Below are 25514 nucleotides of genomic sequence, written 5' to 3' on the forward strand. Positions count from 1 at the left end.
CCCCCAGAGTGCTGGGATTACAGGCCTGTGCCACTGTGCCTGGCCCAACTTTCACTTTTTAAATGTAGCCTGTGATTAATAACAAACCTAATGTCAGCAAAATAAATGCCAATGGTGACAGTAATGTAACTCTCTACTTTGCAGATTAGATTTTTAAAATCTTATTCCATATCTACTACTTTATATGCTGTTGGCTTATAAACCAGTTTTAAAGATTGCCATTACAGCTCACAAAACAGATTACATGGAATCACATTATTATACTCATACAATATGTATTTATAAGTGGTATTTCTTTGAATGTAACAACTAATAACAAACAGTAATATTATTTGTAGCTACCATTTATCAATCATCTACTAAGCGGCATCATTGTGATGGATGCTGTATATCATGATCTCCATTCCTCACAATAATTTACAATGTAAGTTTTCACTACATTTTATAATGAGGAAACTGAGGCTCAGAGATGCTAAGTGACTACTCTAAGGCCACATAAAAACTAAGCAGCAGAACAGGAATTTGAAGCTGGGCCCATATGGCTACAAAACCCAAGCTCCTTCTAGCACACTGTTGCAATGAAGAATAAGAAAATGCTTTCATCTTACCCATAGTCATCTATCAGGTGAGAGCCAAGTACCACAACATCAAGTTCAAAGAACTCAGGTTCGGTTTTAATGCCAAACATGATCGGGGCAAGTTTAGAATAATCTGCACGGTTACAAGTAGCAACACAAACCCGCAGCTTTCGGTTATTTCCATTCTTCTCCATGATTTGCTTGTTTCGTTTTGAGAGGTTCTTAAAATAAAGTTCCTGAAATTGCCAAAATAAAAACTTTATAATCAGAATAACACCTAGATATAACTAAACTTTAAACTTCTCTAAATCAGAAATATAAATTTTCAGTTTCAAGTCCTTAACCACTATTTAGTATTCTTAATCTTTTTTTGCACCTCCATTTATGTGTGACTCTCCCATTGGTATATCCAGAGTTAAGAAACTCCAAGGCCAGGCGTGGTGGCTCACGCCTGTAATCCCAGCACTTTGGGAGGCCGAGGTGGGCAGATCACGAGGTCAGGAGATCGAGACCATCCTGGCTAACATGGTGAAACCCCGTCTCTACTAAAAATACAAAAAAAAAAAAATTAGCTGGGCGTGGTGGCGGGCGCCTGTAGTCCCAGCTACTCGGGAAGTTGAGGCAGAAGAATGGCGTGAACCCAGGAGGCAGAGCTTGCAGTGAGCTGAGATCGCACCACTGCACTCCAGCCTGGGTGACAGAGCAAGACTCCATCTCAAAAAAAAAAAAAGAAGAAGAAGAAACTCCAGCAGACTAACTGTAACAACACCCCATCCTCTCACACTCAAGAAAACACACTGGAATGCCATTAAGAAGGAGTGACATAAATCAGCTCTTGTTTAAAAGGTGAGGAAATGTCAGCTCTTTTTTTTTTTTTTTTTTTTTTTTTTGAGACGGAGTCTCGCTCTGTCGCCCAGGCTGGAGTGCAGTGGCGCGATCTCGGCTCACTGCAAGCTCCGCCTCCCGGGTTCACGCCATTCTGCCTCAGCCTCTCCGAGTAGCTGGGACTATAGGCGCCCGCCACCACGCCCGGCTAATTTTTTTTTGTATTTTTTAGTAGAGACGGGGTTTCACCGTGGTCTTGATCTCCTGACCTCGTGATCCGCCCACCTCAGCCTCCCAAAGTGCTGGGATTACAAGCGTGAGCCACCGCGCCCGGCCTCAGCTCTTCATTATTAAAAATTACTGGCCATAACTCACAGATGAGCCCAACATAGTAGGTTGTTGCAAAATCAGTTGTTGAGAACCACTGATCCAGTTCAACTCCATCACTTTATAGAAAGGGAAACACAGGTCTTGAGAGGGAAAATTACTGCCCCAACATTTAAGATCATGTCTCATAAGGAACACAGTCTATTCACTCTCACACTATACACTTCCTAAATACAAGGTATTGTGATTAATGCTGGGCAGGAGAAAGATGAGTAAGATAAAAACCTGACCTTCAAGCCCTCATTAGTACCTACACAACAGTGCCAACAAAACTGACAACTCCAAATGCTTATCAGATATCTCCTGCTGTATGTCCTATAACCACCTTAAAGTCAGTGTCCCAAACTGAACTCATTTTCTTTTCGGAACCTGTTCCTCCTCAATTGTTCTCTGAGTTATGCAATTTCATTCATCTAAATGCTTTCAAATCCTTGTCTTTTCTGTTCTTCGCCCCATATCTCCAAAATGCTATCAATTCCACCCCCTAAATATCTTTCAAATCTCTCACCTCCTCTTCATCCTTACAAAGACTTCCCCTAGTCCAGTCCCTCATTTTAGGTCTGGATGATCCTAACAGCTGTCAAGTGGTTTGCCTGCCTCCTATAAACTTTCTTATTTATTTATTTAGAGACAAAGTCTCACTCTGTCACCCAGGTTGGAGTGCAGTGGCACGAGCTTGGCTCACTACTACCTCTGCCTCCCAGATACAAGCAATTCTCCTGCCTCAGCCTCCCGAGTAGCTGGGATTATAGGCACCCACCACCATGCCTAGCTAATTTTTGTATTTTTAGTAGAGATGGGGTTTTGCCATGTTGGCCAGGCTGGTCTTGAACTCCTGGCCTCAAGTGATCCGCCCACCTCGGCCTCCCAAAGTGCTGGGATTACAGGCATGAGCCATTGCGCCCGGCCTCCTGCAAACTTTCAAAGTGATCTTCCTTTCCACCATCTCTTCCCTGCCTAAAATTACCCTTCTCTGTGCCAAAGCGCCAGCCATAGCAAACTGCCGCCAGTTCAAATAGTGAATCTCCGTATATCTGTACCTTTATAGATGCCACTTACTTTTTCCTAAAACTTCCTTTCCACCTTGCTGGTCTTCTACTCATCCTTCAAAACTCAATCTAAATGTCATCCTTTCTGGAAAGGCTTCACACAAACCTCAGGTCCTCCTCCCCCACGTTTCTCAGTTGCTGCCTCGCTCTGAGCATTATGGCCCTCCCATTCACAGATATACTATTGCTCAGCTCCACTGCTTGCTCATCCCTCCCTGCCATGCTATACCCTCCATTCAAAAAGTAAAATCAGGGGCAAGGAATAAGAGATTTGTTTTATGGAATATTTTTTAAAGTTTTTACATTTTTGGAGATGGGATCTTGCTATGTTGCCCAAGCTAGAGTGCAGTAGCTATTCACAAGCATGATCATAGCTCATTGCAGCCTGGAACTCCTGGGCTCAAGCAATCCCCCCACCTCAGCCTCCTAACTAGCTGGAACTACAGGCATACAGCACTGAGCCAGACTTGGAACATGTTAAACTTCTCTAAATCAACATAAAATTTCAGCTCATGGACTCTGATCTCAATGTTCATGTTTCAGTAAGTGTATCACTATTTAGAACTTGTAATCAGGAATCCAGAGACACTTCAGTAAGGATTCCAATTCTAGGGGTGCCATCCTTTAGATGAGGGTAAACTCTGAAATTCACTGGAAATTCCGTCAGTAGCCCTCTGCTGTTGGTACCTCAACACTCTCTGAGGCTAAAATTCTGTGACCATGCAAACGGTCCCATCATTAGGTCCACTCTGAATTTATAATCGCCAGTAAAAGCTAATTTCACCCAATGGCAAACACAATATAATGAAACAGGCATTCCGCCAAGAGAGTTATATTCAGAAGACCCAAGCACTATCTGATCTTTATTATTATTATTATTATTTTTTGAGACAGAGTCTCGCTCTGCCACCCAGGCTTGAGTGCAGTGGCACAATCTAAGCTCACTGCGACCTCCGCCTCCTGGGTTCAAGCAATTCTCTTGCTTCAGCCTCCCGAGTAGCTGGGATGACAGGCATGCGCCACCATGCTGGGCTAATTTTTTGTATTTTTAGTAGACATGGGGTTTCACCACGCTAGCCAGACTGGTCTCAAACTCCTGACCTCATGATCCGCCCGCCTTGGCCTCCCAAAGTGCTGGGATTACAGGCATGAGCCACCCGTACGCGGCCGCACTATCTAATCTTTAAAGAGACAAAAATATTCTTCCAAAAATGGTTGTCGTAAGTGTTCTTGTACATAATCCTTCTTCCAGTGATCAAATTTGAGCTGAATAAATTGTTGGTAATATTTAATTTGCTGAGTGAGGCAAAACAAATCATTTATGGTTTGTCAATTTGTATTTATTTTACAAAGAACAGTAAATGTTCCATCTGGCAGTATTAAAATGCTTATTTACCAGGTTACTCAAAGGTTATTCTACCTAAACTGAGAGCAAGCTGGCTATATAAATAAATGGTGAAAAATACAACAATGTTACCTAGAAACCTAAAAAACCTTAAAAAGTCAAAGCTTTTTTAAGGAAAGAAGTTAAATCTTAAAAATAAAATTAAGGTAAAATGCCTTTTGAAGGGGAGGTTTTAAAAAATTATTTTAATTAACTCAATTTTTGATTAGGTAGTATATTCACATGGTTTAAAATTAAAAAGTCACAAGAGGTTAAGTAGCAATAAGTCTTTTCATCTGTGTTCCCCAGCTAGCTAGTTCTTTTCCCTGGAAGCAAACAGTTACTGGTTTCTTATCTGTCCTTCCATGGATAAACTATGATAATATGAATAAATATATGGCTCACGCCTGTAACCCCAACACTTTGGGAGGCCGAGGTGGGTGGATCACGAGAGGTCAGGAATTCGAGAACAGCCTGGCCAACATGGTGAAACCCCATCTCTACTAAACATACAAAAAAAAATTAGCCACGTGTTGTGGCACACACCTATAGGCCCAGCTACTTGGGAGGCTGAGGCAGGAGAATCACTTGAACACATGAGGTGGAGCTTGCAGTGAGCCGAGATGGTGCCACTGCACTCCAACCTGGGCAACAGAATGAGTCTCTATCTAAATATATATATATATATGTGTATATATGTGTGTATATATATATGTATATATATGTGTATATGTGTATATATATGTGTATATATATGAGTGTATATATATATGAGTATATATATATGATGTGTTTATATATGCTGTATGTATGTGTATACATACACACATACACAACGTATATTACAAAATTGGTAACATATTCTACAAACTGTTGGAGCAAATCTTACTTTTTTTTTTTTTAAATACAGTCTCCCCCTGTTGCCCAGGCTGCAGTGCAGTGACATGACCTTGGCTCACTGCAACCTCCACCTCCCCATTTCAAGAGATTCTTGTGTCTCAGCCTCCTGAGTAGCTGGGATTACAGGTGCCCGCCACCACACCCACCTAATTTTTTTGTATTTTTAGCAGAGACAGGGTTTCACCATCTTGGCCAGGCCAGTCTCAAACTCCTGACCTCATGTGATCCACCCACCTCGGCCTACCAAAGTTCTAGGATTACAGGCATGAGCCACTGCGCCCAGCCACAAATCTTACTTTTTAAAATGCTTTTAATTATGACTCAGTTAAATGGTAGAATGAGAACATTTAAATATATTGGAAATATCAAATCTAAAAGTGCAAAGTTTTGGAAATTGCTGGCCATCAACTTTTCAAATATACAAAGAGTTATAACAGCCCTAAAATTTAGCAAAAACATTCAACTTTGGCTGGGCACAGTGGCTCATGCCTGTAATCCCAGCACTTTGGGAAGCCAAGGTGGGCGGATCACCTGAGGTCACGAGTTGGAGACCAGCCTGGCCAACATGGTGAAACCCCATCTCTACTAAAAATACAAAACTTAGCAGGGTGTGGTGGTGTGCACTTGCAATCCCAGCACTCAGGGGGCTGTGGCAGGAGAATTGCTTGAACCTGGGAAGCGGAGGTTGCAGTGAGCCGAGATTATGCCATTACATTCCAGCCTGGGAGACTGATGGAGACTCCATTTCAAACAAAAAAAAAGAAAAATTAGCCAGGCGTGGTAGCGCCTGCCTGTAATCCTAGCTGCTTGGGAGGCTGAGGCACAAGAATCGCCTGAACCCAGGAGGCGGAGGTTGCAGTGAGCCGAGATCGCACCACTGCACTCCAGCCCAGGCAAAAGAGTGAGACTCTCTCTCAAAAAATAAATAAATAAATAAATAAATAAATAAATAAATAAATAAATAAATAAATAAAAAACAAGAAATCTGGCTGGACATGGTGGCTCATGCCTGTAATCCCAGCACTTTGGGAGGCTGAGGCAAGAAGGACTCCTTGAAGTCAGGAGTTTAAGACCAGCCTGGTCAACATGGTAAGACTCCTGTCTCTACAAACAAATTTTTTTTAATTAGCTGAGTGTGGTTGCACACACCTGCAGTCCTAGCTATTTGGGAGGGTGAGGCAGGAAGATCACTTTAGCCCAGGAATTTGAGGCTGTAGTGAGTTATGATCGTGCCACCGCACTCCAGCCTGAAAGATTGAGCAAGACCCTATCTTTAAAAAAATTAAAATTTAAATCCAGCCTGGGGCAAGTAAATTTCCTTTTGTAAGGAGGCAATCACTTTTCATCAGTACTTACAATGGACAGTCTTGAGAGAATACAAAAAGCTGCTTTCAAGAATTGGGTTTCGGCCGGGCGCAGTGGCTCACGCCTGTAATCCCGGCACTTTGGGAGGTCGAGGCGGGTGGATCACCTGAGGCCAGGAGTTCAAGACCAGCCTGGCTAACATGGCAAAACCCCGTCTCTACTAAAAATACAAAAATTAGCCAGGCATGGTGGCAGGTGCGTGTAATCCCAGCTACTGGGGAGGCTGAGGCAGGAGAATCGCTTGAACCCGGGAGGCGGAGGTTGCAGTGAGCCGAGATCCTGCCACTGCACTCCAGCCTGGGCAACAAGAGTGAGATTCCATCTCAAAAAAAAAAAAAAGAATTGGGTTTCTCAGATCGCCAGTGAGTTCATGATGAAGGCAAACTTGTCTATAAACCTGGCCTTAGGTAACATTGTTCTATTTTTCAGTTTACTCATATGGCTAGCTTGCTCTCAGTTTAGGTAGAATAACCTTTGAGTAACTGGTAAGTACCAGGCATTTTAGTACTGCCAGATGGAACGTTTACTGTTCTTTGTAAAATAAATACAAATTGACAAACCATGAATGATTTGTTCTGCCTCACAGTATTTTTCTTTTTTCTTGAGATGGAGTCTCACTCTGTTGACAGGCTGGAGTGCAGTGGTGCGACCTCAGCTCACTGTAACCTCCACCTCCAGGGTTCAATCAATTCTCCTGCCTCAGCCTCCCAAGTAGCTGGGATTACAGGCGCACGCCACCATGCCTGGCTAATTTTTGTATTTTTGTAGTTGAGACACGGTTTCAACTAAACCAGGCTGTTCTCGAACTCTTGACCTCAAGTCATCTGCCTTGGCCTTGCCTCACAAAAATTAAAAATGTAAATTAAAAGCCACAAGAGGCTAAATAGCAAAAAGTCTTCTCATATGTGTTCTCCAGCTACATAATTCTTTTCCCTGAAAGAAACTATAGTACAAATTGGAAAAGGACCACTGCACTCCAGCCTGGGTGACAAAGTGAGACCTTATCTTTAAAAAATTAAAATTAAAAAAATAAAATAAAAACAAGCAATCTTTTAAAGAATATTATGAAGTAGGTGCATTGTCCAGCACAGAGCTCAGAAAGTCAGAAGGTGGGACTGAATACTTGCATCCACTTCACTCTTCAATTCTATAATTGCACCTGAGCCACCAAAAGAAAGACAGAAAAACAAATAATAGGTGACAGATGGATGGATGATAGATGTTAGACAGATAGATGATAGTTTTCAGACAAGTTTGCCTTCATCTTGAACTCACTTGCAATCGCTGAAAAACCCAATTCTTGTTTTTTTGTTTTTTGTTTTTGAGACAGGGTCTCGCTCTGTTGCCCAGGCTGGAGTGCAGTGACACATCTCAGCTCACTGCAACCTCCACCTCCTGGGTTCAAGTGATTCTCCTGCCTCAGCCTCCCAAGTAGCTGGGATTACAGGCATGTGACACCATGCCCAGCTACTTTTTTTGTATTATTATTATTATTTTTTGAGATGGAGTCTCGCTCTGTGGCCCAGGCTGGAGTGCAGTGGCGCAATCTCGGCTCACTGCAAACTCCGCCTCCCGGGTTCACGCCATTCTCCTGCCTCAGCCTCTCCGAGTAGCTGGGACTACAGGCGCCAGCCACCACGCCTGGCTAATTTTTTGTATTTTTAGAAGAAACGGGGTTTCACCGTGGTCTCAATCTCCTGACTTCGTGATCCGCCCGCCTCGGCCTCCCAAAGTGCTGGGATTACAAGCGTGAGCCACCGCGCCCGGCCTTTTTTTGTATTTTTAGTAGAGGCGGGGTTTCACCATGTTGGCCAGGCTGGTCTTGATCTCTTGACCTCAGGTGATCCGCCGCCTGGCCTCCCAAAGTGCTGGGATTACAGACGTGAGCCACCATACCCAGCCAGAGAAACCCAATTCTTTTTTTTTTTTTTTTTTTTTTTTTGAGACAGCCTGTGCCCAGGCTGGAGTGCAGTGGTGCAATCTTGGCTCACTGCAACCTCCGCTTCCCGGGTTCAAGCGATTCTCCTATCTTAGCCTCCTGAGTAGCTGGGATCACAGGCGCCCGCCACCACATCCAGCTAATTTTTGTATTTTTAGTGGAGATGAGGTTTCGTCATGTTGGCCAGGCTGGTCTTGAACTCCTGACCTCAGGTGATCTGCCTGCACTGGCCTCCCAAAGTGCTGGGATTACAGGCGTGAGCCACCCCGCCCGGCAGAAACCCAATTCTTAAAGGCTACTTTCTGCATTCTCTCAACTCAAGACCGTCCATTGTAAGTGCTGACAAAAGGTGATTAACCCTTTCCAGAAAAATAATGTCCCACTCAACCGTGGAAAGAGTTCTTTGTGAAGAGAATATTTTTAAGGCTATCAACTGAAAATAATGAACACTCGGGTCAGGCAGTCACTGAACAGAGGAAACAACAGTAAACATTTGCTGAGCGCTTCTGAAGTGCCAAACATTGTGCTAATAGCTTTCTTCACACGTATTAACTCATTTCATCCTCACAGCCCTCGTATTAGCCCCATTTTACAGACAGGAGGCACAGAGAAAATAATTTATTTGCCCCAAATCACTGTTTAATAGTTCATCATTGGCCGGGCGCAGTGGCTGATGCCTGTAACCCCAGCACTTTGGGAAGCCGAGATGGGCGGATCACTTGATGTCTGTTCAAGTCCAGCCTGACCAACATGGTGAAACCCTGTCTCTACTAAAAATACAAAAATTAGCCGAGCATGGTGGCAGGCGCCTGTAATCCCAGCTACTTGGGAGCCTGAGGCAGGAGAATTGAACCCAAGTTCATCATTGAGAGAACCGAAAAATCAAACCCTTGTCTGAATGACTTCAGCGCTCAGAACACTGTCCCACATCCAGTGTTTGCCTTGTGTCTGTTCATTCCATAAACATCCATGAGTACAAATCTTCCTCGAAAACATGATAAATCGTCCTTTCGTCAGTGCAATGAGGATGGGACTCACAGGAATAAGAAGGAAAGAGCTATATAAAGCGGTCTGAAAGTCAGGGCCCCATTCCGACGCTGTAATTCGGTTTGGCTTCTCTTGCGGCGCTCCTACAGTTGGGTTAACGAGTTACCTATACTGCGAAATTGTACCCCACCCCTCCTACCAGAGTAGTAAAAAATACGTTCTTGTGTTCTAACAATTTTACAAGCGTAAAACTGGGGGGAGGGGCCGGGCGCGGTGGCTCATGCCTGTAATCCCAGCACTTTGGGAGGCCGAGGTGGGCGGATCACGAGGTCAGGAGATCGAGACCATCCTGGCTAACATGGTGAAACCCCGTCTCTACTAAAAATACAAAAAATTAGCCAGGCGTGGTGGCAGGCGCCTGTAGTCCCAGCTACTCGGGAGGCTGAGGCAGGAGAATAGCGTGAACCTGGGAGGCGGAGCTTGCAGTGAGCTGAGATCGCGCCACTGCACTCCAGCCTGGGCGACAGAGCGAGACTCAGTCTCAAAAAAAAAAAAAAAAAAAAATTGGGGTGAGGGCGGGGAATTAACGCTTCTCAAATATACAAGGAAGCCCAGACTCAGAATGTAGACTCAGAGCCAGGAGGGGACCTTGGAGGGGACCTTTTAGCCCAGCCTTTTCAAGCCAGGACAGCTCGCCTGCCAGGCAGTTCTCCACCCTCTCTCGCCCTGCCCCGCTCCTAACGGGACACTCAGCATCCCCCTTATTGGACAGCACTGTTTCAGGGGACAAGTAAACCTGGGCCTCCCTCTACATCCCCTCCCTTGCTCATCAGGGCCCACCCCGAACCACACGGCGGAGCCCTGAATTGGGCCAAAGAGGTGCCCTATGGTGCAGGCCTGCAGGACATTGGGCGAGAGCCGGGTCCAGTGTGGGCCTCGGGGCGCGGTGGGGTGGAAAGCGGCCGGGGAGGGGAGGCCTGGGGCAGGAGGCCGGGGGAGGCGGCCCTGGGGGTAGGCAGGATGCTCTCCCGGAGTGCCCCGCCGCCGCGCGGCTCTCACCAGACGCCGTCAGAGGTTCCCTCCCACGCCGCCACCGCGCTCCTCGGGCGAGAGCCGAACCAAGCGCCACGAAGCAGGCAGAGCGCGAGCCTGCACCTCGGTTTCCGCGCTCGGGCGCGCGGGTAGATGACTCGTCGCTCGACTTTGTCCCCACTCCTCGCTCGCCCAGCCACGCCCACGCGGAGTGCCGAATCCGCGAGCGCGCCCTGTCGCCACCCGAGAGGGCTTGCGTGATTGGCTGCTTCCGTCCCCGTCCCCCCGCTCTTCCCGGCGGTATTTTGAGGCGCAGGCCGGGTGCAGACCAGCGGAGCGTCTTCATGGTCTCTGCCGCGCTGGAGCTGCTTCGGGGCTGTCCTGCCAGCCTGTGCTCCCGCCCCGAAGCGTCCTCCTCCGCTGGCGACACACGCACTGAAGCCCGAGTCTTCCCGCAGGGTAGTTGTTTTGGTCTTGCACCCAAGGAGGGATTTCTTGGGCCTCTTGTTCCCTCAGTTATTTCATAAACCAGGACCGCAACTATACTGTCGTATAGCGCGGCCACCCCACAGCGGTCCCTGACGTTAAACCTTGCCGTGACTGCTAAAAGACACTGGTGGAGTGTGAATTGATGACCAAGGCATGGTAGAGCCTCTCTCATCTTTATAATCAGTTCAGCGGTGGCCTCCACTACAGGGAACTCCCAGCCAGTCGCGAGGCCTAGGGACATCCAGGGAGAATCGTGGCGATGGTAAAGGGCTTGCGCAGCTCCTGAAGATAAATAAGACTTTGGGTTGTTGTTGTTTTTGAGACAAGGGTCTCACTGTGTTGTCCGGGCTGGACTCGAGCTCCTGGCCTCAAGCCATCTTTTCTGGCTTCAGCATTCTGAGTAGCTGGGACTACAGGCCCATGCCACCGAATCAGGCTTTAAGACTTTTTAATGACCCTTTAAAACTTCTGAGTCACTCCCAGCATTTTAGGAAGCCAAGGGGGTGGAGGATAGCTTGAGGCCAGGAGTTTGAGACCAGCCTGGGCAACAGATTCCTGAGTCACCATTGACAAGAAACTTTGAATGAAGTTGATGATACAAAATATTAACATCTTTTTTTTTTTTACAACCATTAAAAATTTACCACAGGTGAAACTAAGTCTAACAGTTCATTGAGATTTCTTGCTGTACAGCAAATTTCGAATCTCATCAAACTGCAGTTTGTGATGCATTTCAATTAATCATGAAGCTCTAATTTGTAAAATTCTTATGAACTCTTAGTTCCCCTGCAGCTAGCTTGGAGCCACAAAAAGGTCACATTAGCCACAAAAGAAAAGACATTAAGGGGTTTTTGCAAGGAAGTGCTATCGGATTTCTTTTTTGTTTGTTTGTTTGTTTTTGAGACAGGGTCCCACTGTATCACCCAGGCTGGAGTACGGTGGTACGATCTCAGCTCACTGAAACCTCCACCTCCCAGGTTCAAGCAATTCTCCTGCCTTAGCCTCCCGAGTAGCTGGGATTACAGGCACACACCACCATGCCCGGCTAAGTTTTGTATTTTTAGTAGAGACGGGGGTTTCACCATGTTGGCCAGGCTGGTCTCAAACTCCCGACCTTAGGTGATCCGCCCACTTTGGCCTCCCAAAGTGCTAGGATTACAGGCGTGAGCCACCACACCAGGCCCAGATTTTTTTTTTAAATCACATTGGCTGCTGTGTGGAGAATGGATTGGTAGCAGTGAAACTCAACTGAAGTGGATGGATATGATGTTTATTTTGGAAGTAAAATTGATGAGACTTAATTATAGGTTAGATATAAGGGGATGACAGGGAAAAAGACTCAAGAATGACCTCCGGGCCAGGTGTGGTGGCTCACACTTGCAGTCCCAGCACTTTGGAAGGCAGAGGTGGGAGGATCGCTTGTGCTCAGGAGTTCGAGGCAGCAGTGAGCTCGATCAAACCACTGCACTCCAGCCTAGGTGCCGGATCGAGACCTCATCTCTTAAAAAAAAAGAAAGAAAGAAATGACTTCCAGGTTTCTGCCATTAGTGATTGGGTGGTTGGTTGTGTACTAAGATGAGAAAGGCTGGGAGAGTGACCTGGTTTGGGAAGAAAAAAGTAAAGTTTTAATTTAGGGCATGTTATGATTGAGATGCCTGTGAGCCACATGAAGCTATTAAATGTGTAGTGAGATATATGAATCTGAAGACAGACTCACCAGACTATAAATGGTATATTAGTTTCATATATGCTGTAACAAATTACCACAAAATTAGGGTCTTTAAAACAACACAAATTGGCCAGGCGCGGTGGCTCACCCCTGTAATCCTAGCACTTTGGGAGGCCGAGGTGGGCAGATCACAAGGTCAGGAGATCGAGACCATCCTGGCTAACACAGTGAAACCCCATCTCTACTAAAAATAAAAAAATTAGCCGGGCGTGGTGGCAGGCGCCTGTGGTCCCAGCTACTCGGGAGGCTGAGGCAGGAGAATAGCGTGAACCTGGGAGGCAGAGCTTGCAGTGAGCCGAGATCGCACCGCTGCACTCCAGCCTGGGCAACAGAGCGAGACTCCGTCTCAAAAAAAAAAAAACACAAATGTATTATACTACAGTTTTTGACGTTAAAGATCCAAAACGGGTTTCAAGGGACCAAAATCAAGGTGTCAGTAGGATTGCCTTCCTACTGTAGGCTGCCAGGGAGAATTCATTTCCTTCCCTCTTCCAGATTCTAGAGGCTGCTCACATTCCTTGGCACATGGCACCTCTGACTTCTGCCTCCCTTGCCACATCTTCTGTGACTCTGCTGCCTTCCTCTCTCACTTAAAAAGACCCCGGTGATTACACTGGGTTCACTCAATAGTCCAAGATAATTTTCCCTTCTCAAAGTCCTGGTCACATCTGCAAAGTCCCTCTTGCCAAGTAAGGAAACATAGTCACAGGTTCAGGGATTAAGATGTGGATATCTAGGCCAGGCACGGTGGCTCACTCCTGTAATCTGAGCACTTTGGGAGGCTGAGGTGGGCAGATCACGACGTCAGGAGATCGAGACCAGCCTGGCCAACATGATGACACCCCGTCTCTACTAAAACAAAATTAGCCGGGCATGGTAGCGCACGCCTGTAGTCCCAGCTACTTGGGAGGCTGAGGCAGGAGAATAAATGGAACCTGGGAGGCAGCGGTTGCAGTGAGCCGAGATCGTGCCACTGCACTCCAGCCTGGGTGACAGAGTGAGACTCTGTCTCAAAAAAAAAGATGTGGATATCTTCGGGGAGCTATTTATTCTGCCTACCACAAGAGGTATTGAAAGTCACTTGAAATCAGGCCGGGCGTGGTGGCTCAAGCTTGTAATCCCAGCACTTTGGGAGGCCACGGCAGGTGGATCACGAGGTCAGGAGATCGAGACCATCCTGGTGAACACTGTGAAACCCCGTCTCTACTAAAAATACAAAAAAAATTAGCCGGGTGTGGTGGCAGGCGCCTGTAGTCCCAGCTGCTTGGGAGGCTGAGGCAGGAGAATGGCGTGAACCCGGGAGGCAGAGCTTGCAGTGAGCGGAGATCACGCAACTGCACTCCAGCCTGGGCTACAGAGCGAGACTCAATTTCAAAAAAAAAAAAAAAGAAAGTCACTTGAAGTCAAGATAGGTATGTTGCTTTTAAAGTTACATAGTGTACCTCTAAATATGCAGAATAGAACATTAAATTTTTCTTCCTGAAAGGTAAGAAAAATTAACTTCAAAAACAATTTAAAATCTGGGTGCTGATTACATAGGTGTGTTTAGTTTGTAAAAACTCAAATTATATACGTAATATATATGTACTTTTTATGTGTATTTTACTGTAATGTGTTTAAAAAATAATGCTTAATATAGCTAGAAAAATGTAACTATAAATATAAATACCTTTAACCGTAGGCAATACATTTTGAGAATTGTATGCACTTTCTAAGCCACTTGCAAGTTTTGTGTTTGACCAACATTGAGAATTTTATATTTCCGTAATAATTTAACCTTAAATGAAATAATCTTTTTAGAATTTTCTTCTCTGCTTTCTTGAGATCAAATTGCAGCAAGGACCCTTAGGAGGCATTTTCTCTTGGCTTTTTGAGATCACTTTCCTATGGATAAATAATATTACATTTCTGGATTTCTGTTACTTTACTGTTTAACATTGTGAATTGACATACCAAAAATCGTCACTAGTTCAGTTTGGTTTGTATGATTTGGTTTCATTTGACTTTAGTCTGAGAACTCTACAAGTTGCAAAAAAATTACTTATGGCTTTGTAGTATAATAAAATCAGATTTTTCTAGATATTACTCCATAGGCATAAATATAACTTCAAGCATTCAGGGCATAATTAGGCTACCAATGACTCCTAGGCTTTAAAAGATCCTCTAATCTAACCTTCTCATCAGAGGGGGAGACCTTCCTACAGCACCCCTGACAGATGCTCATCTGGCCACTTTGGGAACATTTCTTGTAACAGACTTGTCTTATTTTATTTGGTGATGTAATTATTTTAAAGTACTCTGCCTCTGTGTAAATTCTACCCATGTATTTCGTAGCCTAAACATTTCTAAACTAAAATAGCCTAAACTATTCTAAACATTGTATCTATATTCATCAGTACTCATAACAAAATTAAGATGTAAATTCTGTATCTACCCCCTACTTTACAGACAAAAAGACCAAAATACAGAAGGCCAAGTTGCCTGAGGTTGCACAGCTGTTAAACAGAAGAGCCCAGCCCTTGATCCCACTTGCTTAGCTACTACCACCCAGTGTTTTCTCTCTATACTAACTAGAGCATTGCACTTTATAACAGAAACCTATGTCAAGGTTCATCTCAGCCATCACCTTTTTTTTTTTTTTTTTTTTTTTTTTGAGACAGGGTTTCACTCTGTTGCCCAGGCTGGAGTGCAATGGTGTGATCTCGGCTCACTGCAACCTCTGCCTCCCGGGTTCAAGCAATTCTCCTGCCTCAGCCTCCCGAGTAGCTGGGATTACAGGCATGTGTCACCACGCCTGGCTAATTTTGTATTTTTAGTAGAGACGGGGTTTCACCATGTTGGCCAGGCTGGTCTCAAACTCCTGACCTCAGATGATCTGCCCGCCTCAGCCAGGGCCGGGATTACAGGTGTGAGCTGCCGTGCCCGACCTACAGTCATCACTTTTTGGTTAAGTTGTTCCATTAGTTAAGAGTTCACATAACTCTTCTATTATCCAGCCCACATCTCTCTGAATGGCTCACATCAAGGTCTTAAGAGATTTTAAAAAACATCTTTAAAATCAAGGTCTAATCTCTATGGCATTCTCCTGATGTATTAGTTTAGTGAGGCTTTCAAAAAAGAAAAGGACATTATTTGGCACAAATTTTTCTTAAAGTTTTTATTGAAGTGTTAATAAATACCTAAGCAGCACAGTTGAATTTCAAATTTTCATAAAGTAAAAACCGTCACTAAATTAAAGAGAGAAAATATCACCTGTGCCCATAGGCTGCCTTCTCAAGAGCTGCCTATTCATTACCCATGAAAAAAACCTGGCACCAAGCCTGTGGCTAGCTAATAGTGACAATGGTAATTAGCTAATGTGCACGTTAAAGTAGCTCTGTGAAACACTTGGACTGGGGAATACGGAGAGGATTGGCCAGTTGGAAATGAAAGGAAAATGGGGCACCTTAAAAACATAGTCACAGATATGCTGTGAGAGGTAGTACAGGGAGACCATAGGGAGAGAATCCAGGAACTGACTTAACTTGAATCCTGAACAACTTTCTGATTTTAATCTACATGTATCCTTAAATCATCTTTTTATTTATTTATTTTATTATGTTTTTTTTGGAGACAGAGTCTCACTCTGTCACCCAGGCTGGAGTGCAGTGGTGCTATCTTGGCTCACTGCAACCTCCACCTCCCAGGTTCGAGAAATTTTTGTGCCTCAGCCTCCCAAGTAATTGGGACTACAGACAGGCACCACGATGCCCGGCTAAATTTTTTTGTATTTTTTATAGAGATGGAGTTTCGCCATGTTGCCCAGGCTGGTCTCCAACTCCTGAGCTCAGGCAATCCGCCTGCCTTGGCCTACCAAAATGCTAGGATTACAGGCATGAGCCACTGTGCCTGGCCTAAATCCTCTTTTTAAAAAAGATGCCCTGTTTCTTGCATTCAGAAGATACTAACAGTAAAACTGTGAGCCAGGGAGAATCCCCAACCTTATTTCGATCCCCACTTCCAACTGATTGATGGTGGCTGCCTGGAGAACTGTGTCAAAAATGACTCTGGGACTAGAGTTTACTGGAAAAGAGTATGTACTGTTGAGAGACAGGACTAGCTGGATTTCCTAGGCCGACTAAGAATCCCTAAGCCTAGTTAGGAAGGTGACCGCATCCACCTTTAAACATGGGGCTTGCAACTTAGCTCACACCCAACCAATCAAGTAGTAAAGAGAGCTCACTAAAATGCTAATTAGGCAAAAACAGGAGGTAAAGAAATAACCAATCATCTATTGCCTGAGAGCACAGCGGGAGGGAAAATGATCAGGATATAAACCTAGGCATTCCAGCGGGCAACGACTACCCTCTTTGGGTCCCCTCCCTTTGTATGGGAGCTCTGTTTTCACTCTATTAAATCTTGCAACTGCACAGTCTTCTGGTCCGTGTTTGTACCGTGTTTGCTACCGCTTGAGCTAAGCTTTCGCTCGCTGTCTACCACTGCTGTTTGCCGCAGTCGCAGACCCGCCGCTGACTTCCACCCCTCCGGATCCAGCAGGGTGTCTGCTGTGCTCCTGATCTGGCGAGGCGCCCACTGCTGCTCCCGATTGGGCTGAAGGCTTGCCGTTGTTCCTGCGCGGCTAAGTGCCTGGGTTCACCCTAATCGAGATGAACACTAGTCGCTGGGTTCCACGGTTCTCTTCCATGACCCACGTCTTCTAATAGAGCTATAACAATCACCGCATGACCCAAGATTCCATTCGTTGGAATCCATGGGCCAAGAACCCCAGGTCAGAGAACAAGAGGCTTGCTGCCATTTTGGAAGCGACCCGCCACCATGTTGGGAGCTCTGGGAGCAAGGACCCCCTGGTAACATTGTGATGTCTGCCATGTTGTTTTCTAGGGAGATGGAAGGGAGTCAAGGATGTTGCCATGTATGTGCCATCCCTGCCCTAAGCCAATATCATGAAGAAATCAAACAAGAGGTGGAATAAACTGAGCAATTCATCACCATATTAAGCTGGATATTCCTGTTCAGTAAATATCTTTCCCTAGCTGGTAAGTATCTCACCCCACACTGTATCTCAGCCACAACACTTTTAATTACCAGAGTCTCTAGGGCAGCGGTCCCCAGTCTTTTTGGCACCAGGGACTGGTTTCCTGGAAGACAATTTTTCCATGGGAAGCGGGGGTGGAGATGGGTTCAGGATGAAACTGTTCCACCTGAGGTCATCAGGCATTAAATTCTCATAAGGAGCGTTAAACCTAGGTCCCTAGCATGCGCAGTTCACAATAGGATTCGTGCTTCTACGAGAATCTGATGCCACCACTGTTCTGACCAGGAGGAGGAACTTAGGCGGTAATGCTTGCTTGCCTGCCACTTATCTCCTGTTACGCGGCCCAGTTCTTTTTTTTTTTTTTTTTTTTTTTTGAGACGGAGTCTCACTCTGTCACCCAGGCTGGAGTGCAGTGGCGCAATCTTGGCTTCTTGGCTCACTGTAACCTCCACCTCCCGAGTTCAAGTGATTCTCCTGCCTCAGCCTCCCAAGTAGCTGGGATTACAGGCATGCGGTCCGGCTAATTTTTGTATTTTTAGTAGAGACCGGCCAGGCTGGTCGAGAACTCCTGACCTCAAGTGATCCACCCACCTCAGCCTCCCAAAGTGTTGCGATTACAGGCATAAGCCACCGCGCCCGGCCTGGCCTGCGGCCCAGTTCTTAACAAGACACTGGCCAGTACCAGTCCATGGCCCAGGGGTTGGGGACCCCCTACTCTAGAGTATACAGAGGTAAAACACCTTGCAAACCAGATATCACTGCATATGCCAGACTGTTTATAGCCTCCCCAGAAAAAAGAAAATTGCTCCTGTTGCAGAATAGCCTTATGAGGCTACACTACATGGGGAAAGCAATTCTTTTCTCCCAGGAAAAGCATGTAAGGATTAAGATTATATTGGCTGAGGCCAGGAGCAGTGGCTCATGCCTGTAATCCCAGCAGTTTGGGAGGCCGAGGCAGGTGGATCACCTGAGGTCAGGACTTGGAGACCAGCCTGGTCAACATGGTGAAATCCCGTCTCTACTAAAAATACAAAAACTAGGCTGGGCACGGTGGCTCACGCCTGTAATCCCAGCACTTTGGGAGGCCAAGGCAGGCGGATCACAAGGTCAGGAGATCGAGACCATCCTGGCTAACACAGTGAAACCCCGTCTCTACTAAAAATACAAAAAATTAGCCAGGCATGGTGGCGGGCGCCTATAGTCCCAGCTACTCGGGAGGCTGAGGCAGGAGAATGGTGTGAACCCGGGAGGCGGAGCTTGCAGTGAGCTGAGATGGCGCCAGCCTGGGTGACAGAGTGAGACTCCGTCTCAAAAAAAAACAAACAAAAAAAATACAAAAATTAACCGGGCATGGTGGCGCCCGCCTGTAATCTCAGCTGCTCTGGAGGCTGAGGCAGGATAATTGCTTGAACCTGGGAGGCGAAGGTTGCAGTGAGCTGAGATCGTGCCACTGCACTGCAGCCTGGGCAACACAGTGAGACTCAGTCTCAAAAAAAGAGATTATATTGGCTGAAAATAATTCAGCAATATCCTAAACTGTATCGGCTTAAGCTTTGCAAGAGCATAACATTGAAAGATACAAATGTACTGATTAAGATACTTATAACTGGAAGATAATCTTTTTGAAATTTATATTTCAGGACCATTTAATCACTATTTGTAGCCCCAATTACGAATCAGTTTATCATGCCGACCAGTCAGCTTTTTAGAGCACCTGTGGTGGTGAGCCATCCCTATGCTCCTTTGCCAATCATAGAAGAAAGGTACAAATTAACATAATGACTTTGTTTTTGTGAAATATTGCCTTTTCTCAGGATTTTAAAATATATTTTTTGGCTGAGTGTGGTGGCTCACGCCTGTAATCCCAACACTTTAGGAGGCCGAGGTGGGTGGATCACCTGAGGTCAGGAGTTTGAGACCAGCCTGGCCAACATGGTGAAACCCCATCTCTACTAAAATACAAAAATTAGTCAGGCATGGTGGCAGGTGCCTGTAATCCTAGCTACTCGGGAGGCTTATGCATGAGAATTGCTTGAATGCAGGAGGCAGAGGTTGCAGTGAGCTGAGATCACACCACTGCACTCCAGCCTGGGCAACAGAGCGAGGCTCTGTCTCAAAAAAAAAAAAAAAAAGTATATATATATATATATATATATCTCAACATTTTATATATATATATATTTTTCTTTATGGGCTATGAAAGTATCATACTGTAGCTTTGTGCAGTGGCAGTATCGTACCAATGAGGTTTATCCGAGGCGCGATTATTGCTAATTGAAAGTATCATACTGTAAACCAGGCTGAGTGCAGTGGCTCACGCCTGTCTTCCCAACAGTTTTGTGATCATTTGAGTCTAGGAGTTCGAGAACAGCCTAGGCAACATGGCAAGACCCTGTCTCTACAAAAAATATAAAAAAAAATTAGCTGGGCATGGTGGTGCTTGCCTGTAGTCCCAGCTACCCAGGAAACTGAAGGGGGAGGATCGCCTGAGCCTGGGAGGTCGAGGCCGCAGTGAGTCATGATCACACCACTGCACTCCAGCCTGGGCAGCAGAGTGAGACCCCATTTCAAAAAAAAAAGTATCATATTGTAAACCAATAAATTATTTCTTATCTGGCTGCTTGGGAAATGAGGTGAGTCAGAGAATGCTTAGTCGTCCCTAATAGAAATTCAGAAAGTTTAATTGGCACAGCTATTCCAGAAGAACTGGAAATGTGTTAAAAACTAGTTTGCCTTTAATTTTGACTCTCTTATAAAATGTTGGATCAACACAATTATGCTCTAAACTTCTCATTAAAAGTTATGTGGGAAGCTGGGTGTGGTGGTTCATACCTATAATCCTAGCACTTTGGGAGGCTAAGTCGGGTGGATCGCTTGAGCCCAGGAGTTCAAGACCAGCATGGGCAATATGGTGAAACCCAGTGTCTACAAAAAATACAGAAAATTGCCGGGCGCGGTGGCTCACGCTTGTAATCCCAGCACTTTGGGAGGCCGAGGCGGGCGGATCACGAGGTCAGGAGATCGAGACCACGGTGAAACCCCGTCTCTACCAAAAATACAAAAAATTAGCCGGGCGTGGTGGCGGGCGCCTGTAGTCCCAGCTACTCGGAGAGGCTGAGGCAGGAGAATGGCGTGAACCCGGGAGGCGGAGGTTGCAGTGAGCCGAGATCGCGCCACTGCACTCCAGCCTGGGCGACAGAGCAAGACTCCGTCTCAAAAAAAAAAAAAAAAAAAAAAAAATACAGAAAATTACCTGGGTATCGTGGCATGCACCTGGAGTAACTAGCTACTTGGGAGGCTGAGGTGGGAGGATCACCTGAGCCTGGGAGGCTGAGGCTGCAGTGAGCCGTGATCATGCCACTGCGTCTCAGCCTGGGGGACAGAGTGAGACCCCATCTCAAAAACAAACAAAGTTATGTGGGAAGTATGTTCTTCTGGACTTTAAAGGAACTAGCTAAGATCAACAGCACTGAATATCAGTAACACGCTTCTGGGGAAATTTTATTATTTCCCAACATAAGCAAAGGAAACAGCCAAGGTACTGGTCCAGAACTCCTGGAACTGAAGAATAGCCCACAGGCCGGGCATGGTGGCTCACACCTGTAATCCCATCACTTTGGGAGGCCAAAGTGGGCGGATCACCTGAGGTCAGGAGTTCAAGACCAGCCTGGCCAACATGGCGAAACCCTATCTCTACTAAAAATATAAAAATTAGCTGGGTATGGTGCTGTGTGCCTGTAATCCCAGCTACTTGGGAGGCTGAGACAGGAGAATCGCTTGAACCTGGGAGGCAGAGGTTGCAGTGAGCCGAGATTGTACCATTGCACTCCAGCCTGGGCGACAGAGCAAGACTCTATCTCAAAAAAAAAAATAAAAATAAAAAAAGAATAGACTACATTTGGGGGTCAGCATGCAGCTAAGTATGAAACTGCGGTCCTACATGGACATTCCTGTGGAGCACTCAAGTGGGGTTCTTAATACTTCCATGAGTGTTCAAGACATCTCCAAATATACATAATTGACATCTATAAAGCCTAAGCATGAGGCCGGGCATGTTGGCTTATGCCTGTAATCCCAGCACTTTGGGAGGCCGAGTCAGGTGGATTACAAGGTCGGGAGTTCAAGATCCACCTGATCAATATGGTGAAACCCCGTTTCTACTAAAAATACAAAAATTACGCAGGTGTGGTGGCACACGCCTGTAGTCCCAGCTCCTTCGGGGGCCGAGGCAGAAGAATCACTTGAACCTGGAAGTCGGAGGTTGCAGTGAGTCAAGTTCTTGCCACTGCACTCCAGCCTGGGCAACAGCGAGACTCCATCTCAAAAAAAAAAAAAAAAAAAAAAAGCCTAAACATGAACATAAGGCCTCAACCTCTCTCTCTCCTCATGTTTTTCATGCCCGTACTCTGGAATGAATATAATTCTACCTTTCAAATTATTTGTTTTTTGTCCCTACTCCTCCTCTTGCCCCTTAACGTGAACACTCTCTTATGATTAGTTCCTGCCCCTGCCCCTCTGTGTACTCATTCTTTCAGAAATTGACACACTCTCAAGCCTCCCATTATCACTTCCATGTAGGTAATTCCTGGGATACATACTCCAGCCTGGCATTTCTTCCCAGCTTGAGGCCCATATGTTCAGTTGCCTACTAGATAGTTCCTCACTTCAAACTCAATATATAAAAGTTCATTTTATCCTGTTGACTTTGCTATTTCTTTTAATGGTACCAACTTGACACTTTCATTCAGACTCGAAATCATGGAGTCATATTTTAATCTTCACTCTCTCTGACTTTAACATTCAATCTTTCAAATAATTCAAAATGTTATCTCAGTTTATGTTGGTGGGTTTTCTTTTATGTTTCTTTCTTTCTTTCTTTTTTTTTTTTTTGAGACGGAGTCTCGCTCTGTTGCCCAGGCTGGAGTGCAGTGGTGTGATCTTAGCTCACTGCAACCTCTGCTTCCCAGGTTCAAGCGATTCTCCTGCCTCAGCTTCCCGAGTATCTGGGATTACAGGCACCCACCACCACACCCAGCTAATTTTTGTATTTTTAGTAGAGACAGGGTTTCACCATATTGACCAGGCTGGTCTTGAACTCCTGACCTCAGGTGATCCGCCCATCTTGGCCTCCCAAAGTGTTGGGATTATAGGTGTGAGCCACCGTGCCCGGCCGGTTGTTGGGTTTTCTTAGAGACAGGGTCTTGCTCTGTTGCCCAGGTTGTAGTGCAGTGGTATGGTTGTGGCTCACTGCAGCCTCAAACTCCTGGGCTCAAGCGATCCTGTGACCCCAGCCTCCCAAGTAGCTGGGACTTAAAGCACATGCCACCATGCCTAGCTAATTTATCAAAACTTTTGTAGAGACAGGGTTTTGCTTTGTTGCCCAGGCTGGTCTCGAACTCCTGGTCTCAAGTGATCCTCCTGCCTCTGCCTTCCAAAGTGTTGGTATTACAGACATAAGCCACTGCATCTGGCCTTAGTTCAGGTCTTATCATCTTATTTCCTTAATTCTGAGATGCTTTTTTTTTTATGATTTTATATACCTAAAATCAATACTTATAATCAATGTAAATATTTAATGTAGAGTTTTTTATTATAAAAACTATTATAGCAATAGTGTTTTAGAATCAAGAAAATCGGGCATCAAAGCCCACTATTAACCTGGGTGCAGTAGTGCATGCCTGTAATCCCTATTTGGGAGGCTGAGACAGGAGGATTTCTTGAGCCCAGGAGTTTGAGTCCAGCCTGGGCAACATTGTAAGACCCCATCTCTTAATAACAAAATAAATAAGTAGAATTAACAAAGACCTGGATTACTCTATTTCTTCTTGCCCTTCCTGTCTGCATTCCCTTGCGCCTTTGATCTATCTTGCACATTATTGCCTGATTAAATCTTCTTAAAAGACTACTTTCATCTCATTAATTCTTTAAGAAAAACTTCAGTGGCTCCCCATTCCCCGCTAGATAAAGTATGCCTAGGGGAACAAGTTTGTCATTTAAGGTCCTGCACAATTTAAGGGTCCTGACCTTTTCCTGATCTTACCAGCATTATTCCCCTCCCGGATCCTTCTGCCCCAAACAGTTCTTTCCCTACCTTTGTATCATTCCTCAAAATTAGAAGGCTTTTCCTTGTCTGCTACTTACACCCAATCAGTTTTCAAACACCATCTCTGTTGTGAAACCTAATATGAACACCCTATCCCAAGATAATCTGTTCCTTCTCTGAATTCCTGGAGCACTTGTCTTAACTCATCTCAAACTTTTTGTTTCGTTTTGTTTTGAGACCGAGTCTCACTCTGTTGCCCAGGCTGGAGTGCAGTGGCACGATCTCAGCTCACTGCAACCTCCACCTCCTGGGTTCAAGCGATTCTCCTGCCTCAGCTTCCCAAGTAGCTGGGACTACAGGTGCCTACCATCACACCCGGCTAATTTTTGTATTTTTACTAGAGACAGGGTTTCACCATGTTCGCTAGGCTGGTCTCGAACTCCTGACCTCAGGTCATCTGCCCACCTCGGCCTCCCAAAGTGCTGGGATTATAGGCATGAGCCACCGCGCCTGACCTCAAACTTATTATTAGTTATACTTATGATGAATTACCTGGTATCTTTGAATGTATATGTTTGTGACTGTAATATTAGACATCTGATGTATTATAAGGAACCCGAGAAAAATCAGTCATATTAGTCACCTCACTATATATGACCTACGTTTTTAAAATCAGATCATAAATTCCTTGAAGTTAGCCCTGTTTGGTATGCTTGTCTCCCTCATAGTTCCTTGAATCATACCTTATGTAAGAAACACAGTCAATAAACATTCAGTCAAAGGAGGATCACATCTTCTACCAAAGATTCCTAGCCATCCTTGTTCTTTTCTCTCTGGCTAGGCCAAATTGCTTCTACTCAACTGCCTGCACCGGTCATCCTCCACCATCTAGGCTCCTGGTCTTAGTAACACAACACTCTTGCTCAGTCTTTATAATAAGTCAAGCATAAAACAGCATGGTGAATTTAAAAACAAGGTGGGAAATTTGGCGGTCTTATGAGATAGATGTGTGGAGGCAGAAAGTAACTGGGAGATGCAGACAAGATATGAGCAAGGTCAGTTCAGCAAGGGCCTTGCATGATGTTATACTAAGGAGTTTAGACTTTCCCTCACTATAATTGGGAGAGTTTTTTTTGTTTTGTTTTTTTGTTTTTTTTTTTTTTTTTGAGCTGGAGTCTTGCTCTGTCGCCCAGGCTGGAGTGCAGTGGCGCGATCTCGGCTCACTGCAAGCTCCGCCTCCCGGGTTCACGCCATTCTCCTGCCTCAGCCTCTCCGAGTAGCTGGGACTACAGGCGCCCGCCACCACGCCCGGCTAATTTTTTGTATTTTTAATAGAGATGGGGTTTCACCGTGGTCTCGATCTCCTGACCTCGTGATCCGCCCGCCTCGGCCTCCCAAAGTGCTGGGATTACAAGCGTGAGCCACCGCGCCCGGCCTTGGGAGAGTTTTTAATCAGGGAAATGGCATGATCAGATTTGCTTAATTAGAACTACAGAAGATGGCTGGGCGCGGTGGCTCAAGCCTGTAATCCCAGCACTTTGGGAGGCTGAGGCAGGTGGATCACAAGGTCAGGAGATCGAGACCATTCTGGCTAACACGGTGAAACCCTGTCTCTACTAAAAATACAAAAAATTATCCGGGCATGGTGGCGGGCCCCTGTAGTCCCAGCTACTAGGGAGGCTGAGGCAGGAGAATGGTGTGAACCCGGGAGGCGGAGCTTGCAGTGAGCCGAGATCACGCCACTGCAGTCCAGCCTGGGCGACAGAGCGAGA

At 45.6% G+C, this 25514-nt stretch overlaps 1 protein-coding gene, 1 long non-coding RNA gene and 1 pseudogene across 9 annotated transcripts in view; 2 read left to right on the forward strand and 1 right to left on the reverse strand.

Annotated features, from left to right (window-relative positions):
* Positions 1 to 25514, reverse strand: part of GNE (glucosamine (UDP-N-acetyl)-2-epimerase/N-acetylmannosamine kinase) — a 63751-nt gene that overhangs the window by 33898 nt on the left and 4339 nt on the right. For 2 of the 7 annotated variants that reach the window (XM_032164150.2, XM_032164147.2), the window contains exons 1-2: positions 10474 to 10600; positions 609 to 814 (exon numbers count right to left, since the gene is read on the reverse strand). The exons of 1 other annotated variant lie outside the window; for it this stretch is intronic. In XM_032164150.2, coding sequence (XP_032020041.1) covers positions 609 to 772 — 164 coding nt within the window. In that variant the 5' untranslated portion in view covers positions 773 to 814; positions 10474 to 10600. Of the gene's footprint in view, positions 1 to 608; positions 815 to 10473; positions 10601 to 25514 lie in introns of those variants that run through there. 4 more of the 7 variants (XM_032164148.2, XM_032164146.2, XM_032164153.2 and 1 more) reach the window with 3 other exon arrangements.
* LOC131384370 (uncharacterized) overlaps positions 17546 to 25514 on the forward strand; it is a 34645-nt gene continuing 26676 nt past the window's right edge. For both annotated transcript variants that reach the window (XR_009215160.1, XR_009215159.1), the window contains exon 1: positions 17546 to 17700. This is a non-coding gene — a long non-coding RNA (uncharacterized LOC131384370). The remainder of the gene's footprint in view (positions 17701 to 25514) is intronic.
* LOC116476100 (U4 spliceosomal RNA) lies at positions 19914 to 19989 on the forward strand (annotated as a pseudogene).

Source organism: Hylobates moloch, unplaced genomic scaffold, assembly GCF_009828535.3.
Source record: "Hylobates moloch isolate HMO894 unplaced genomic scaffold, HMol_V3 SCAFFOLD_10, whole genome shotgun sequence".
NCBI classification, from domain to species: domain Eukaryota; kingdom Metazoa; phylum Chordata; class Mammalia; order Primates; family Hylobatidae; genus Hylobates; species Hylobates moloch.